Source organism: Rhinatrema bivittatum, chromosome 3, assembly GCF_901001135.1.
Source record: "Rhinatrema bivittatum chromosome 3, aRhiBiv1.1, whole genome shotgun sequence".
NCBI lineage: Eukaryota > Metazoa > Chordata > Amphibia > Gymnophiona > Rhinatrematidae > Rhinatrema > Rhinatrema bivittatum.
This window is the reverse complement of record NC_042617.1, coordinates 98348517-98366483: the sequence shown is the minus strand read 5'-3', so window position 1 is coordinate 98366483 and position 17967 is coordinate 98348517. Positions and strand designations below refer to the sequence as shown.

At 43.7% G+C, this 17967-nt stretch overlaps 1 protein-coding gene across 2 annotated transcripts in view; it reads right to left on the bottom strand.

The window, feature by feature from the left end:
• Positions 1–17967, bottom strand: part of PLCB4 (phospholipase C beta 4) — an 855807-nt gene that overhangs the window by 145094 nt on the left and 692746 nt on the right. For both annotated transcript variants that reach the window (XM_029593509.1, XM_029593508.1), the window contains one exon: positions 1689–1777. In XM_029593509.1, coding sequence (XP_029449369.1) covers positions 1689–1777 — 89 coding nt within the window. The remainder of the gene's footprint in view (positions 1–1688; positions 1778–17967) is intronic.

Genomic DNA, 17967 nt, shown 5'->3' with positions numbered 1-17967 from the left:
AGGACATCGCCTCCTATCCCATGACTTTTTAGTTTTTGTAGAAGCCTCTCATGAGGGACTTTGTCAAACGCCTTCTGAAAATCCAAATACACTACATCTACCGGTTCACCTTTATTCACATGTTTATTACCCCTTCAAAAAACAAAGCAGATTTGTTAGGCAAGACTTTCCTTCGGTAAATCCATGTTGACTGTTTTCCATTAAATCATGTCTTTCTATATGCTCTATGATTTTGATCTTGAGAATAGTTTCTACTATTTTTCCCAGCACTGAAGTCAGGCTCACTGGTCTATAGTTACCCGGATCGCCCTTGCAGCCTTTTTTAAATATTGGGGTTACATTGGCTACCCTCCAGTCTTCAGGTACAATGGATGATTTTAATGATAGGTTACAAATTTTAACTAATAGATCAGAAATTTCATTTTTGAGTTCCTTCAGTACCCTAGGATGCATACCAGCTGGTCCAGGTGATTTGCTACTCTTTAGTTTGTCAATCTTGCCTATTATATCTTCCAGGTTCACAGTAATTTTGTTCAGTTTGTATGACTCATCACCGCTGAAAACTATCTCCGGAACTGGTATCTCCCCAACATCCTCATTAGTAAACACAGAAGCAAAGAATTCATTTAGTCTTTCTGCAATGGCCTTATTTTCCCTAAGAGCCCCTTTAATCCCTCGGTCATCTAATGGTCCAACCGACTCCCTCACAGGTTTCTTGCTTTGGATATATTTAAAACAGTTTTTATTATGAGTTTTTGCTTCTATGGCCAACTTCATTTCAAATTCTCTCTTCGCCTGTCTTATCAATGTCGGCGTCTGACAAGAGGAAAAGGCGGCAAACTTTGAGTAAAAGTTATTAGGACCAAAACAATGTGGATACGATAAACCAGACTTCTCAGTGGATATTTCAGGAGAATCAAGTCCATTACAGTCCCTGAAGCAGCAGCCCTGCGAAACGTACGTCGGACTGGACCTTCTTCAAGCTATTGGATCTCCGAAGCACGGTAGCGCCATCAATAAATAAGGGAATTACCGTTCCACATCAATTTTATAAAAAAGAAAAATTGCAAAAAAGAAAGAAAAAAAATGTTCATCAATAAAAAGGACTTTGAAATAATTGGACCGATGATTAAATATGACCCATAGCGGTTAAAAATACAGGCTAAATTGCTTGCATACCGTGGGTGTTATGATGATCCTACATATAAACTAAATGAAATTTGGCACACAGAAGGTTAAAAACTTTGCTTACAATGTGTTTGTTTGAAATACATTGTTGTTTGTTGTACGTTGGCATTAACTGTAATTATCCTTGTGGTAATTGAAATCTCCCATTATTATTGCACTGCCAAATTGGTTTGCTTCCCTGATTTCTCTTAGCATTTCATCATCTGTCTGACCATTTTGTCCAGGTGACTGCAATATCTCTTTCTTCATAGATTGTCATGTTGTATCACACCTGACTTGCTATAACCTTGAGTCTATAGAAGTGTAATTTGTGTATTATATCACCACTAGGTGTGATTTTCTTTTAATGTGCATAAATGTTCATTGGGAGTAGACTGAGTATTCCAAATATGCTTTAATACAATCTTCAGGACTTGAAATAAAAATTCCCCAGAAATGAAAGCAAACACAATACATAGATACTATTAGCATTAAAGAATAAATAATTCATATTTACATACAGTTTCAATACCCATAGCCCTCATCTGATCTGCTCTTTTCTCCATCACGGACAGAAATTTCTTTGGATCTGACAAAGCATCAACAATATCTGAAAGAAATGTAGAGTGGCATTAGTTGTCTCAAAAATATCTTCAGGGCTACTATTTATTTATTTATTTACTTATTTTAAAAACACTTATATTCTGTCTATATAGTAAGACTATCGATGCTAAGCAGATAACAGGAATACATTAACAGTCATGAAAACAGACAATAAGACTAACACAAGTAACATTTCCATATATTAAAATATTAAAATATATAGGCATAAATCACAACAAGGAAAGGCTTCCAGAAAAGAAGCAGTTTTAAATTTCTTCCGAATCCCAAACATAATCGGTAGAAAAGATTTTTTTTTTTTTTTTTTTTGGTCTTTGTCCCCGCTGATTGCTGTGGGACTTCCCTCTCCTCTGACTACCATGACAGTGAAACCGCTCCCGCAGTCTTCCCTAACCCTGACCTCATCTCTCTTTGCCAAGGAAGGCAGCCAGCAGACATCCTGCTGCTGCTTTAATATGGTTGAACACTTCTCACCGATTTCTGCTGATGGCCCCCTTATATTGAGGCTGTGGCAAAAATAACCCCACCCCCTGTATCGGGCATGCCTATCTCATCCCATACCAGGGCCATCAGCTTATAACCCTGCTTGCAAACCGCCTGAACATTCATGTAAGTATAATTTTTTTTACATATTGAAAGGCAGCAAGGGAGAAGAAAGAGAGTGGGAGTATGCAAGAGAACCGGCAAGTGTGCGTAGGTGTCAGCATGTGTGTTTGTGTTGCAGTAGATCTAAGGGAGCATGTGTGCGTATGTATGTGTCTGTGGGAACAAGGGAGGGTGTGTATATGTGTCAGTGGGTGCAAGGCAGCATGTGTGTATAAGTATCAGTGGGAGCAAGGAAGTGTATAGGTGTCAGTGGGTGCGAGGGAACATGTGTGTGTAGGTGTCGTGTGCGAGAGAGCATGTGTGTGTAGGTGTCATGTGTAAGGGAGTGTGTAGAGGTCAGTGGGTACGAGGAAGCATGTGTGTGTTGGGTGTAAGGGATCATGTGTGTAGTCGTCAATGGGTGCGAGGGAGCGTGTGTGTGTGTGTATGAGTAGCTGTCAATAGGCGCGAGGGAGTGTGTGTGTGTAGGTATCAGTCAGCACAAGGGAGGATATGTATGTGTGTGTGTGTGTCAGTGGGTGCAAGGGAACGTGTGTGTATATGTATGCAGGTGTCAGTGGGTTCGAGGGAGCATATGTGTATAGGTATCACTGGGTGTGAGGGAGCATGAGTGTGTGTGTGTGCAGGTGTCAGTGGGTACGAGGGAGCGTATGTGATAGGTATTACTGGGTGTGAGGAGTGTGTGTGTGTGTTTGTGAATGTGTCAGCATGTACAAGGGAGTACATGTGTGTATCAGCATGTGTGTGAAGGAAGAGGAAGTTTGTGCACTCCCTCACCCCCACTAATCCAGAACAATCTCAGGGTGATTGAAAAGTATAGAAAGGGAGAATTAAAAAAATCTTGTTAGTAATCTGATGTGTCTGCTGTTTTAAAATATTTTATTGGTTTTTGGGAAATTTTTAAAAGTTTTAAATAAGTTTAATTATTAGATATTCAGCTGTTTTGTAATATTTATCATTTTTATTTGTATGGCTTTACTATTGCTGATTTATATTTCTTGATATTTTATGAGGAATGATAATCTTTCTCTTTTTCCATTGTTGCACTGCATATAGGATCTAGCTTGTTGTGGTTTCCAATTCATTTTTTGACTGCACATTTCTATTTATACTTTACGGTCTCTTTATTCTGTATTTTGTGAGAGTTGATCTGTGTTCTGCATGTGTGACAGAGGTGAGGTATTCTGCTAGCATTTAGCTTCTGTGTAGGGATCTATAGCAGCTTAGCTTGTTCTGTTGTTTTATGGTCTGGTGTAATATTTGTAGCATTGTCTTTTCATAGGTAGAGCTGTCATTATTTGAGTTCTGGCTGTTATTGCTGTTTTTTTAATGGATGTTTACTATATTTTAATTGCAATTCAGTTTACCCAAGGCTTTCTGAGAGCCAAACCCATATCCACCATATGCAATATGGGATCCAAGTGTCTCTTTAATTTTTATTTTGCAGGGTTTTCTGGTTGGCATCACAGTTCTGCATGTAAATATAATGTACATGCTGTTAGTGATACTTTTACCTCCTAAGACTGTACTTTGAATGGCTTTTTAATCTAAAAACTATTATAAATGTATAATGTTTAATTGTGTGTGAGGAGGGAGGGATTGGGGGTGGGGATACATGGCTGTTAGCTTTATCTAAGATGCCTAATACCCTTGCACCATTCCTGGCTGCATTGGATCCATATGGGAAAGTAGGGTATTGCAGCTGTGCTACTTTGGGTCTCCTCAGTCTTGGACAGGGCTTTATTTTTCTTTTTTAAGCCCTAGAGGAATCCCCTCCCTCCCCATCCTTTAAAGTAGGTAGGCAGTGTAAAGCCTGGGGAACCATAAGAGCAGCAGATTCTGTAGCACTTAGACAATGGGAATACACCGGGATGCATGTGTTTGTGTGTGTGTGTGTGTGTGTGGGGATTATGGAGAAGTTGAGGCAAGCAACAATCAGAAAAATGGATGGGTGAGCCAAGAGAAAGTGCCTATTGTTGTGCCTGTCGGTCGCAGGCGACTATGACCTCTCACGCTCACCTCTTTTTTCCATGCACCATCAATCATTGGAAGAGTGGCGGCCTCAGCCAACCAACGCCGACCTCCCCGGTGTCCCCGGGACGGTGTGGGCGCTGCCGACCGCCATCTTACTTCCGGAATCACCTAGGCGCACATGCAGGGCCTGCTTTTGTATACGTCATGGCAATAACCTCAGGACATCCCCTCCCGATGACATCAACCCGCTGGTGTACTTAAGCTGACCGGTCCACTGTTCCAGTTTTTCCTCGTGCATTGGACGCTTTGGGTAACCACTCCACAGGGGCCCTTCCGCGTCTTGTCTATCCACTCCTCAGAGGGCCTTCCTGCCTTGGACTTCACCTGACCAGCTTCTCGGGTCTCTCTCCTGGGACTTCCTTGTGTGAGTACCTTCTTCAGTTTCCTACGATACCAACATTGCTGAAGTCTCCATGGTGTACCCCGTGCCTCGAGCCACTACCGTTCTTCAGTATTATCGCTGCTACATATCCTGAGCTACAGGGTATCGTTGCAGCTACTCAAGATCCTCTGTTTGGTTCCTGCATTTCAAGACCTCATCTACCTCGTCACCTACAGTACAGTCATCCTCGGCATACCCCGCGCTGCGGGCCACTACCAGATCTGCACTTCTGAGGTATCTCCACCAGCCTTCACGAACCTCCTGGTGTACCCTGCACTGTGGGCCTCTACCAGACTTCTCATCTACAGTACCACCTTGGGTATATCATTGTGCTCAAGAACTGTATTATTGCATATCCTGCTCCTCAGGTTATGCCTTATCTTTTCTCTCTAATAAAGTTCTCTCATAGCTGTGTCCTACGTCGCTGAGACCATGCCCACCGACGGTGAGGCTCATGGGGCTCCTCCCTGTGGGCGGAGACATCTCTCATCTCAGCACGGGGTTCACAATTTCCTACAAAACATAACACCTATGCAGTGATGGGGAGGCTTCTGTAGTCTGGAAGTTTCTCCTGAAAGGGTCAGCTAGCTATGGATCTCCTGAAATGGGGGTGCCAAAAAGGGGCAGGAATGGGAAAGGGAGAGGGCTGCTGGGGAAAGACTGGCAGCAAACAGAAACTTTTTAGATAATAATGTTGTAGAACTGGAGTGGGGGGCACTCATTGTGTGAGCATATGAACAGCAGCACAATGATGGAATGTGTGTGAGAGAGCGAGAGAGAACAAGAGAGAGTGTGAGTCTCACTCTCTGTGACACAGAAAGACTTCCTCACTCACATTCTCTATGACACACCCATACACAGAGTGAGAGTGTGTGTGTGAGTGTCTTTGTGTCCGAAAGAGACACAGACACACACTCTCTCTCGGACACAAAATGGGTATATGAGTGTGTATGGGTGTTTGTGTCTGAGAATCTATGTGTGTGTCTGATACTGGCTGGCAGCGTGGTTGTCACATTACTTGGCAACTGCTTCAAGAGCTGATTGGTTGCCTGGAGACTTTAATACCAAACCAGGAGTCCAAGATATAATTATGAGAGATGTAACTAGACTTGGGGGCTGATGGCAACCAATTGCATGGATGGAAGAGGGCACACAGCTGTTTGCTTACCCTTGGTCTAGGTGGGATCTTTTACTAAACTATTTAGGAAAAATGTGAAATTATTTGGAGATTTTTTGACTCAATTCTGCCAGGCTCCAGTCACATGATGTAACTATGAAGGGTCAGTTTGGCGTGCTTTTGGGAACTATTAAAACACATGCTGCAAGGAAAACACACAAGGGAATCAGACAGATATCCTGTGGGCCGATTTTGAAAAAATCCACCTGGCTGATATTTTCCTGCATTCTGCCCCTGGGCACTTTTAACTTGGTGTGGGGTTTGGAGGGGAAGGGGGTGGTGGTGGTGGTGGTTTACAAAAATAGTAGGAGATATGAACAGCAAAGTTGACATCACTGAAGATTTTCTGCTGTTTGAATCGATGAAAGGGACAAGAGTAGTTGAATTGTACAATGCACTCTCTACCTAACTTCAACAACTAGACAGTGCATTATACAAATCAACTCCTCTTGCATCTTTCATCGATTCAAATAGCAGAAAATCTTCAGTGATGTCAACTTTGCTCTTCTTACCTCCAACTGTGTATGTAATCTCCCTCAGTATCCTGAAAACCTGGCCTGTTTGTGGTTCTTGAGGACTGTAATTGTCCACCCCTTGTATAGAGCGCCATGCTGAAGTTTTAGTTCCAATTCTTATCTGTTGGAATTGGTTAGAAAGGTAGGACTTAAACACTGGCAATTCCTAAATCTCTCAGACTATACAAAAGAATCATATGATTGATGGTACCAAAGGTGGCAGAAATATCAAGGAGGACAAGGATATATTTTTATCATCCATCAGAGTTGTGCCTGACATCATCTAAGGATGAAAGCAACAAGGTGTCATTGCTGAGTCATTGTCTGAAACCAAACCGATAATGATCCAATACTTGATTACTTTTAGCAAAATCATTTAATTACTTTAAAACCAAAACTCCAAGATCTTTGTAAGGAATGATAGTGATGAGATCGGGCGGTAGTTGGAAACATCAGCACAATCTTGGCCAGATTGCTTGAATAACATTCTAACAGAGGCCTTTTTCAGCAGAGTGAGGATGAATCCTTCCATTAAAGATAAACTGATGATAATTATCAATGATGGTGTAATAATTTCTTTCAAGAATTTAAGTAGAGCCACATTACAAGGACTGAGAAAACAGAAAGAGAGGTTCCCAGAAGAGACTGCCTTAGTTACTGTGAACTTGGATACCAGCTCAAAACAGGCCCATTTTACTTCACTATCGGGTGGATTTGTGAACCGGTAGTTCACAACTGAAAAAGACGCTGAGAGCTTTGTGATTTTAGTGATTTTTCAAAAAGACAGCTACAACTCTGAAGTTGTAGCTAACTTTCGCTGGAGTGTTGGGATGGCAACAAGCTTTGGGATTGCTGTTTAAAGGGCCACGCCGGCCTGAAATAGCTCTTCCTTTCCCAAGTGTGCAAGATCCTCCTTGACAGACCCCGCTCACTCCACCCCTGCTGCCTCTAGAGGTGGCCCATAAGTGGAATAAGTGATAAAAAAAAAGTAAGATTATGCAGTGATGTCTTCCCCAAGACAAACCCCCTCCTTTTCCACAAAAGTCAACTGCCAGATCCAACCTCCCCCCTAAGTAGCAGACTGACAGCCTTCCCAGATCCCCCTACCCAATTTAACTCATCCTCCCTCAGCAATACCTGGTAGTCTACTGGGGCTTTGGTGGTTTAATGGGTCCAGCAGCACACCCTAGGATTCGGGCCTGCTAAATTGCTAATTCCAAAATGGCACTATCCAGTCTTTAGCTCTAACACGTGACAGGGCAAAGGCCAGACAGCATCATTTTGATAAATGATGGTGGCTGGCTTAAATTCTAGGAGATGCTCTGGGACCTACTAAATCGTCAGGTATGGCTGGGGGGTGGGTAGGCTACGGTAGGTAAGGGGCTTTGGGGCAGGCTGTTAGCCTGCTACTTTGGGGAGGTTTGATTTTTTTTTTAAAAGGGGGGTTTGGATGGGGGAGCAAGGCGTCTCCTTTTGATGTTTACATTTATTTATTTCACTTGTTCTACTTCTGGGCCTGTAGAGGCAGCATGGGAATGGATGGGGGTCTCTCAAGAACCCTGGGAGGATCTTGCACACTTGGGGAGGCTATTTCAGGGTGCATGGCCCTTTAAGAGGATGGTAACCCAGGATGGTGGCTATCATGCAATTTTTTGAGCCATTTGCCCAATATATATCTTCCCGCAGAATTTTTCCACAGACCACAGTATTTTTTCCCTCCAGTGTGATAACTAGAACTGACAACTATTACAAGGAAGGGCTGATCAAACTGTGAGAATGCTGACCAATGCTCCATTTCAAATACTGCCCGCTCCCTCTCACCCTTCCAACATTTTTAACACAGAGTACATAGGCAGAGAGAGAGAGAGACAGGGGAAATAACTAAAGCAACTGGCAAAGGATGGCACAAAAAGTCAATTCCCAAGTATTCACAAACACCCTTGCCCCTTACATTCCCCCTCATACACACACCCACACACAGCTACATTCTCTTCCCACAGATCCTCCCCATACAAACCTATCCAAACACATATATTTATCTCCAACACACACTGACACCTACCACACCCATTTACACCCTCTTCCACATATACATACATATCTATACCCCAAGCATACAATCTCTCCACACACATCTAGCTTACACACAACCTTCCCACACAACCGTCACCCATAAGCACCCACGCCCTCAAAACCATATCCACTACCTACAAACACACAGCTATATCCCCCATAAAACTCACCCACAATCCCCATACAATTCCCATCCACACAAAAACACATATATTGATATCTCCCCAGAAACCCCAACTCACACACCCACACTACTCACTGCCTCATATTCTCCCACATACACATCACCATATCGCCAAACACACAACTCTACCACCCACACTCACTCATTCCACACAATCCCAGTTAGCCCCCATACCTCATCTATATCCCCCTCATAAACTCATACCTTCCATTTCCCACAAATACCCTCATTAAAAACTTTGCCCCCTCTCACAGCTACACCCCCACCCAGACCCCTTCTACAAATCTGTGTTGGGAAGCATTCCTGAAACTATGCCTCTTTTCTTATTCTTAGTTAATAACACATAGTAGCTATACAGAAAGGAAAAAAACATGTTTTTCGCACTAATCTAAGCATGGTAGAAAATATACTGTAAAATCCAAAGTGTGAGTTACGTGAAAAAGCAAAAACAAAGATGATGATAAATTATTGCTACTTTGGAAAGCATAAATGTGCATCTCATGCAAAAGGCCAGGATCCCCACTGTTGTAAAAGTGCCTCCGGGGGTTTCTGAACAGTGCACACAAAAAAATCAGAGTCTGCAGCACATGTCCTAAATGGAGAGGCCTAAAGAACCAAAAATATTCTTTCTGGAGAAAGGGAGGGGCCTATTACAGAAACCTTCAAATATCTACCCTTACACCTGATGTCTGATCTAGTCCCACTGCAAACACCATACTGAAGACAGCATTGGCCAGGAACACAGTCTACCTTCTGTATATGAATAGCAGTGTAGTACAGAGATTAGCACACAAAGTTGGGATACCTGAAGCCTTTGGTTTCAAATCCTGCCTTCACAACTCTCTCCTTGACCATGAATGGAGGAAGTTTTAGACTTCACAGTTTTAGACTTCACCACTGTGAAGGACTTCAAAGGGGCGTGGGATAAACACTGTGGATCCATCAAGTCTAGAGGGCGTGAATAAAGAGGAGGCAGCAAAACACTGCACGGAGCGGCAGTAGCCACAGAGGCATTCACGGAGCGGGATGCCAGTGGTTGGTGTTCCACCTTCACGGAGCGGAAGGATGGAGGGCTGCCATCTCCAAAAAAAAAAACCAAAACAACAAAAAAACAAACAAACCAAAAAAAAACCAGGGGTGGGTAAGAGTATGGGGCAGGGGTGTGGCCTGCTTGTTACAGCAGTTGCTACCCCTAATTGAGCTGGATGTTCACTTGAATGCAGATACGGTGCTGCTCTCTACATTGGTGGTGGGGTGGAGGGGAATTAGGGCTGGAGGGTACTGGAAGCCAATAGTAACAGGTGGGAGAGAGAAAAAGGGAAAAAAAAATGGATAAAGTGCGTAGCTTGCTGGGCAGACTGGATGGGCCGTTTGGTCTTCTTCTGCCGTCATTTCTATGCTTCTATGTTTCTATGAATGAGTAGGTAAGCAGGCCCTGCTAACCCCTAAGCCATTTATGGTCTCATTAGAGCATTATGTAATGCTGACTCAGTGTGCTAACTTATTTTTATTTATTTAAAAGTGAATTTTGAAAGCCCGGCACATGCCAAAACTGGGAGCTACATGCACAAGTTGGGCTGGCGAGCGCCAAGCAGATTTTAAAAGCTGCTTGAGTATGCATGTATGTGCCTCTACAAGCACAAATGAAAAGTTCCCAAAAAGGGGCGGGGTGTGGGTGTGGTATTGGAGGGGCATGGGCGTTCCTGGATTTCACATTGAAATTAGCATGGAAACACTTATGCGCACAGGCATGTGTTGGGGGTCCCCTGCCACGTAACTTTACTACTGCTATGGATGATGTGCAAGCTATAAAATAAAGACAAATAGATAAATCGATTGGGTATTAAGGTTTGGGGTAACAGGGGAGAAAGGAGGCTATTAAACTAGGAAGGTTTCAAAGTCCTATTCCTTGCCTGGGCGAATTGGGGACCTACTAGTAAAACTGGTAATGCCATCGGCACGCGTGTCTATTAAAATCCCCCCACTTAGGCGGCAGAAACTGTGTTTATGCGCATAGGCACACATCCACTTAAAACCGCACACACATATGTGTGCTGTCAGGCTATTTTATAACATGCAAACATATATGTGTGTATGTTATAAAATGACTGACGAACCCCAATTCATGATCGTGTGGAGAACAGCATAACACTCTTAATTACATAAAAAAACGGCATAAATACAAAACAATGCGGTCAACAATTTACACATTACACCTATGGTCTGACTGGACCACTATGGCCTGGATTTTCTAAAATCGCAGGCCTTAGTGAATCACGCGGTACCGGTGGGCAAAGCGGGGGGGCGGGCCTGCGAAAGCCGGCAGTGATCGCACCACTGCGGTGCTATCGCTGCTGGCTTTCGCAAACCAATAGCGCCACCGTGAAAGGTGGTGCTATTGGGCGCATTACTGGCAGCGATAAGGGGCCTTACCTTTTCGCCATCAGCGATGTCTTCGCCGCATCTGCCCCAGTGCCACCCAGGCTCCTCCCCTTCCGGTGCCGACTCCGCCCCGATCTAGCTATCGCAAGCGAAAAGTCCCTTTTCTCGTGCGAAAGCTATAGAAAATGACCCCCTATGTAATACTGAAGCTACAATACGTATTTCTTTTTTTTTAATTTAATTATTTTTTATTGAAATGTAATCATTTTACATAAAATTATTAAATAATATTTTGAAACACAATATGCATACATAAAAGAAGAAAAATATCTATAGCGTCACATTATGATATGAAAATAAAGTCCTCAGTCAAGGGGGGAGGGGACATTATAGGTAACATAAAAGGAAAAAAAAAACAAAGAAAAGAAAAAGAAACCATACCAATAAACATTATTTATTTTCCAGAACTCCTGAAGCCTTTAACTATTTGAAGAAATAACAGTTGTATCTATAAGAAATGTATTTAAATGAGCTGGGTCAATAAAAATAAATGTATTTATTCCCTTGAAAAGTAATAATGCATTTACATGGGAATTTAAAAAAGAAAGACGCTCCCAAATCTAGCCCTCGTTGTTTATACTGCAAAAAGCTTTATCTCCTTCTTTGGGTTTCTCTAGCAACATCAGGATTTTCTGGCCATAGAATTTCTCATTCCTATATTTAAAATATTATTTAAGGACCAAATCTTTGTCTACATCTAAGGCAAAAGACAATAAGAGTGGATAGTGTCAGAGATGGAGTTAGGGTTTTGGTGCCCTCTAGACACTGTTGACCCCTGTTACTCCCTCTCTCCGCGCCCTCCCTTCCCTGAGGTTGGACAACAGGGAGCAGAAGGGTCTAAGGCCCAGCCCCCAAGTTTCCTGAGGCAGCTGAGGGGTAGATTCTGTGGAAAAATTTAAAAATTCTGAAGCAAATTGGCAAGCATTTCCATCTTTTATATTACATCATAAAAATAAATTAGCTTTACAGTATATTTATTAGTATAATTTATTTTATTTGCATTGGGCAAAGAAAAGTGATCTCAAGAATCCGTACAAGGAGGAGACTTCAGGGATAGGAAAAGGAAAAGACGAGGATCAGACATAGGTTGAGGAGAAAGGGGGAGAAGGAAAGAGGATTAGGGATGGAGAGAATGGGAGATGGGGAAGATTAGGAATCTGGGATGTGGAAGAGGAGGAGGGAGTAGGAAAGGTTAGGGAGTGGGTTTCAGGATATGAGGGAGAAGGGAGAGGTAGGAAGGAAGGAAGAGAGGTTCCAGGATCTGGAGGATAGAATCCAAGATGAAGGGAGGGAGGATTTCAATTGCAGTGGGTGGGGAGGAGAATAGGGAGGCATCCTTACAATGCTCTGGTCCTGCTCCTCCTTTTATTCCCTCTCTAACATCCCATCCAATATGACATACACTTCTACACCTGGCATCAATCCCTTCTCTCCCACATACACACAAACACTGCCCCCTACCCTTATTCACCCCCCCCCCACACACAGATTTATATTCCCCAGCTGATCCTCCTCTCATCTCCCAGCCTCTCTTCCCACCCTTCAATGATCTCCACTTAGAGACTCCTAATCTCCCAAAACAATCTCCCTTTGCTCTGTCTGTTGCAGGCTCCTCTCCAGTTCCCTGTACCCTGAGTGGGATTAGAAAATAGAGTTCTGAGTGAGACTCAGCACAGCTGAAAGGCAGCAAATCATCAGGTAGCCCTGCTGCCCCCCTCCGTTTTTGCCACCCTAGGCACAGACCTAGTGTGCCTATTGACTAATCAAGCCTGGGTAATGTTGATATATTATTGTTAGAACTTTGGAGAAAATCAGAGACATCTACACTCTTAAATGAGAGTAAGACATCATATACTCCCTCATTGCTAACAATGGGGCGGATTTTCAGAGCCCTGCTCGCGTAAATCCGCCCAAAACCGGGCGGATTTACGCGAGCAGGGCCCTGCGCGCCGGGAAGCCTATTTTACATAGGCCTCCCGGCGCGCGCAGAGCCCCGGGACTCGCGTACGTCCCGGGGTTCTCGGAGGGGGGCGTGTCGGGGGGCGGGGCCGGAGCGCGCGGCGTTGCGGGGGCGTGTCGGCAGCGTTTTGGGGGTGGGTACGGGGTGTGGCTACGGCTCGGGGGCGTGGCCGCGCCCTCCGTACCCGCCCCCAGGTCGCGGCCCGGCGCGCAGCAGGCCCGCTGGCGCGCGGGGATTTACGTCTCCCTCTGGGAGGCGTAAATCCCCCGACAAAGGTAAGGGGGGGGTGTAGACAGGGCCGGGGGGGTGGGTTAGGTAGGGGAAGGGAGGGTAAGGTGAGGGGAGGGCAAAGGAAAGTTCCCTCCGAGGCCGCTCCGATTTCGGAGCGGCCTTGGAGGGAACGGGGGGAGGCAGCGCGGCTCGGCGCGCGCAGGCTATACAAAATCGATAGCCTTGCGCGCGCCGATCCAGGATTTTAGTGGATACGCGCGGCTCCGCGCGTATCTACTAAAATCCAGCGTACTTTTGCTTGAGTCTGATGCGCAAGCAAAAGTAGGCTGATCGCGCTTCTTTTAAAATCTACCCCAATATGTTTCTTCATAACTGTCAAGTGACAACATTTAGAAAGTATCAGTTCCTTATCAGATGCAAATTGGAACACTTCAACATCATATTTCTTGAATAACTCTCTGGATGTTAATAATCTTGTTTTGGGAAAATATAACAACCTTAGATTTCTAGCTCTTATTGTGTTTTCCAACAATTCACATTTATTATGTAATAGCAAATTATCTTTGATATTAGCAACAGCAGTAGATTGTAAAGTAGTTACAGTATTAGCTACAGGAGACATCTGAGATTCAACAGTCTCCATTCTTTTCTCTAATTCAGACAATTTTGATGAGGTCCCCAAGGTAAAATGACAAAGCTAAGATATAATCTAAGCCATAAACATGTGTGTGAGAAAGAGAGTGAGAGAAAGAGAGAACACCTTTCTATAGGGACAAATATGCCACTCTACTATTTAGACCACCGTAATAGAGGGCAATATTAACTTGGGGTGACGTTTGGACGGTGGGGTAGGTATTGGGGGGCACTTTTTACATACACAGTCAGAGGTACGAATAGCAAAGTTGATATCAGTGAAGATTTTCTGTCATTTGGAATGATAAAAGGTAAAAGAGGAGTTGATTTGTACAATGTACTCTCTACCTAGCTTGTGTATCGCACATTTTGGAAATTACCTGTACGATGCAGTAGCAGGGGGAAATTAGTCTAACCATGCCCCCCCCTTTTTTTTTTTTAATCGCAGGCGTTATTTCCGCTACATTTATAGCATTTTGATGAATCTAGGGCTGATAGTTACAGGCTCAGCCAAATTGTCTCCTATCATAGTTCCTCCTAATTTGTGCATGGGAGAAACCGCTGTGGGTACCGGGATCCTGGCAATGCTTCTTCCAGAGACCCCGCTTTCCACTGTAGGTAGCGAAGATGTAAAGTCTCTCATCTCTGTTACATTAGTGGGGGACAATGCTGTCATTTGATTTTCCACTGGGGTACCTGGGGCCTTATTTAACACCCCTGACTCAACAGTGCCCACTGCCTCCAAAACCTTTCTTGTGTTTACTGGCAATAACACAATAGGAGCCCCAACTAATGGCCCCCTATAAAGCAGACTGAGGTGGTACAGGAGGGGATCTGGATCCAGATTCCCCCCTCCACAATATGTATTTCTAACTGTAAGCGTTATATTGTGTACTTGTTTACATAGTTCACTGGATCCTTATATAGGCCTTGAAAGTTAAAATAATTTGCTTTGAAGGGTAGTTTATTACACAGTATGTTATTGCTCACTGAAGAGCAATTTATTCATTGCACATAATATTTTATTCTTAATCTTACTATTTTAGAATTTGCTGCAATAATGTTTTTTATGGTTTTTTTTTTTCTATTTTGATATCTGAACTCCCAAAAGAATTACCATTGTAGTCAGTTTGGTATATTCAAGTCATGGGAGGGCTGCAAAAATAGATCAGTATTTTTTGTCTAAAAGCTGCTTAAATGTGCTCCAGAGAGTTCCTGCACTTACATAAGTCTATAACAGTTCATTTTTTATGACAATAAAAAAATGAATTCTATCTCACCTTCTTACTGAAACAGGAGTCAAAAGTGCTTTAGAAACAAAATCACCAAAACACTGCAATGACTGAGGTAAAACAAGGCAGGAATTGATATGCTAAGTACCAATACAATTATGTTATTTTCTTTATGTGTGTGTGTATGTATATATATATATATATATATATATATATATATATATATATATATATATACACACACACACACAAAAAGGGATTATAGCTTGTTGTTAATTTTGTCACAAACAAATTCAAATGAGGAAACAGATTATAGTCCTTCTTTCATGGCTTCAGCAAAATATATTGCTGATATACAAATGCAAATGTTACATCTAAGATCTGAGGCAAGATTGACGCCACCTGCAGGGAGGAACCTGCAGGTGTTGAGCCTTCAGGTGCTGGGGCTGGCAGGACTTAAGTAGGGTCTCTACTGATGACAGAAGAGAAGGTCTATATTTAGCTACGGTCATAGGCAGGTGGATGTCAGGCATAACCGAGATCCAGTCAGCGGTCAGAGGCAGGCGGCAGTCAGGCAAATGCAAGATCCAGGCAGTGGCCAGAGGCAGGCGGCAATCAGGTGTATCCTGGGTCTAAGCCGAAGTCAAAACCAGGTATCCGTCTGAAGGAGGAGGAGAGGGATAGATAGGCAGGGCAGGCAGGCAACAACAAGCTGGACCAAGACTGAAGACAAGCAGGGAAGCAACACACACTACTGAGAAGTAGCTGGACCTGTTGCTGAGTCAGTGAGAGAAGGAAAAATAGGACCCTATGTAGGGCAGAACCTGTAATGTCATCTAGGGGCACTGTGGGACTTTTCCCGCCACTGGCTCTTTAAATGAGGTGATGTCAGGTGAACGTTCATCTAAGGAGAGGCACATCTAGTCAGGGCTGGCGGCTGGTGGTTTTCTGCCGTGCCGAAGGTCCAATGGATGGAGTCGGAGCTGGCGGCATCCGGCGACTTAGGCAGCTGGCGGTGTTCCACTTTGTTGAGGAACTGCGAATCAGGCTGGGCCAGGGGAGGTAAGTGCAGCAGTTTGTGGGAGTAGCCTGCCTACTGCCAAACACAACAGTACTCCTCCTCTTAAGTCCATTCCCTGAGGCCCTGGGTTTCCTGAGGTACTCTTGGTGAAAATCCTACAAGAGGTTGGTGTCCAATATGTTGGAGGATGGCTCCCATGAATTTTCTTCTGAGCCATAGTTCTTCCAGGAGATTAAATACTTGACCTTTATTCCCCTCTGGCAGAAAATCAGAACTTCTTGGACCTCCTCTATATTGTCTCTGACTTTCTGAGTTTCAGGTGGGACTCTGGAGGGTCATGAAATCACCACTGGCTTAAGCAAGGAAATGTAAAACACATTATGGATCTTAACTGCGTGGTGACAGGCGCATCAAGGGAAGTCATAAGCGCCGGTGCTGGGTACTCAGCCAAACCTTCTCTCCCACCTTGAACTGAGGAGCTGGCCTTCTTCAGGCATTTGTCATCTTCTTGGCTTGGGCAGTGGCTTTCTTGATCAACTGATTGGTCTGTTCCCATATTTTATGCAATTCCTAGGAGGCGAGTTGAGCCGCTGATGAAGGAACTGACACAGGTAGTGGCAGAGGAGGCAGAGGTTGTTTCCCATAGACCAGATGGAAAGGGGAGGAGCTGGTGGCTGCATTGATGTGATTACTAAGGGATAATTTGGCCCTTGATAATTATACCAAATTGTTTGCAGAGTGCCAGTACTTCACGGTGAACAGAATTCCTCTATCCTATAGTATACGCTTTGGTAGGCCATGTAGGTGAAAGTGAAGGGATGCACAAACTCTGGAGCAGAAGGAAAGCCTGGTAATGGAGTGAAGTGTGCCATCTTCGAGAATTGGTCAATCACCACTCAAATCATGGTGGCGCCATTACAGATAGGGAGGTCCATGATAAAGGCTATGGACAAGTGGTGCCAGGGTTTTCTCATTTTATCAGTTTCCCTTTTGAATGTTTAGTGCTAGAACCGTGGATTTACTCATTGTCCCCCTTCCTGTCATTAATTCAAATCTCATCATGTTATGATCATTTTTGGCAAGTGGTCCTACCACTGTTAATTCTCTCACCAAATCTTGAGCTCCACAGCATAAGAAAAGAGGTGGGGATAGGAATATAACATACCTCTCCCTCCGAGAGGCTCTGACCCTGCCTTTCTCTCCTGTAACTAGGAGACTGTAGGGGAGAGGAGGAGCCACCTGCAAAATCAGACCTTTAGCATCTAGTTGGTATTTTTGACTGGATGCTGCACAGCATGCCTGAAAACCTGGCTGTCTGGTCCAAAACCAAGCAGTTGCCGACCCTACTTGGAACTGGACTGAGTCTACCATCTCATTTCCATTTAGGCTACCTTGGCTGGGATTTGAACCAGTAGATGTTTTCCACTTATCCTTATGTGTGGCTCTTAAACTTATTCTATCATTTGTTTATGTTCATTTCTGAAGTAAATTCTACTAGGTCAGACTTTTAAGAATAGAAAATAAAAGTTCTCCCAAAATAATAAATCAATCAAGGTTTTATTTTTCACATGGCTTCTCCTGAAGGTGCTCAAGGCGTGAAACAGCATAAAAGGCAATAATATATTAAAAACTAATCTCTGACAGCAATATGATTACTATAAACTAGAATAACACATGATCAGAGAAATA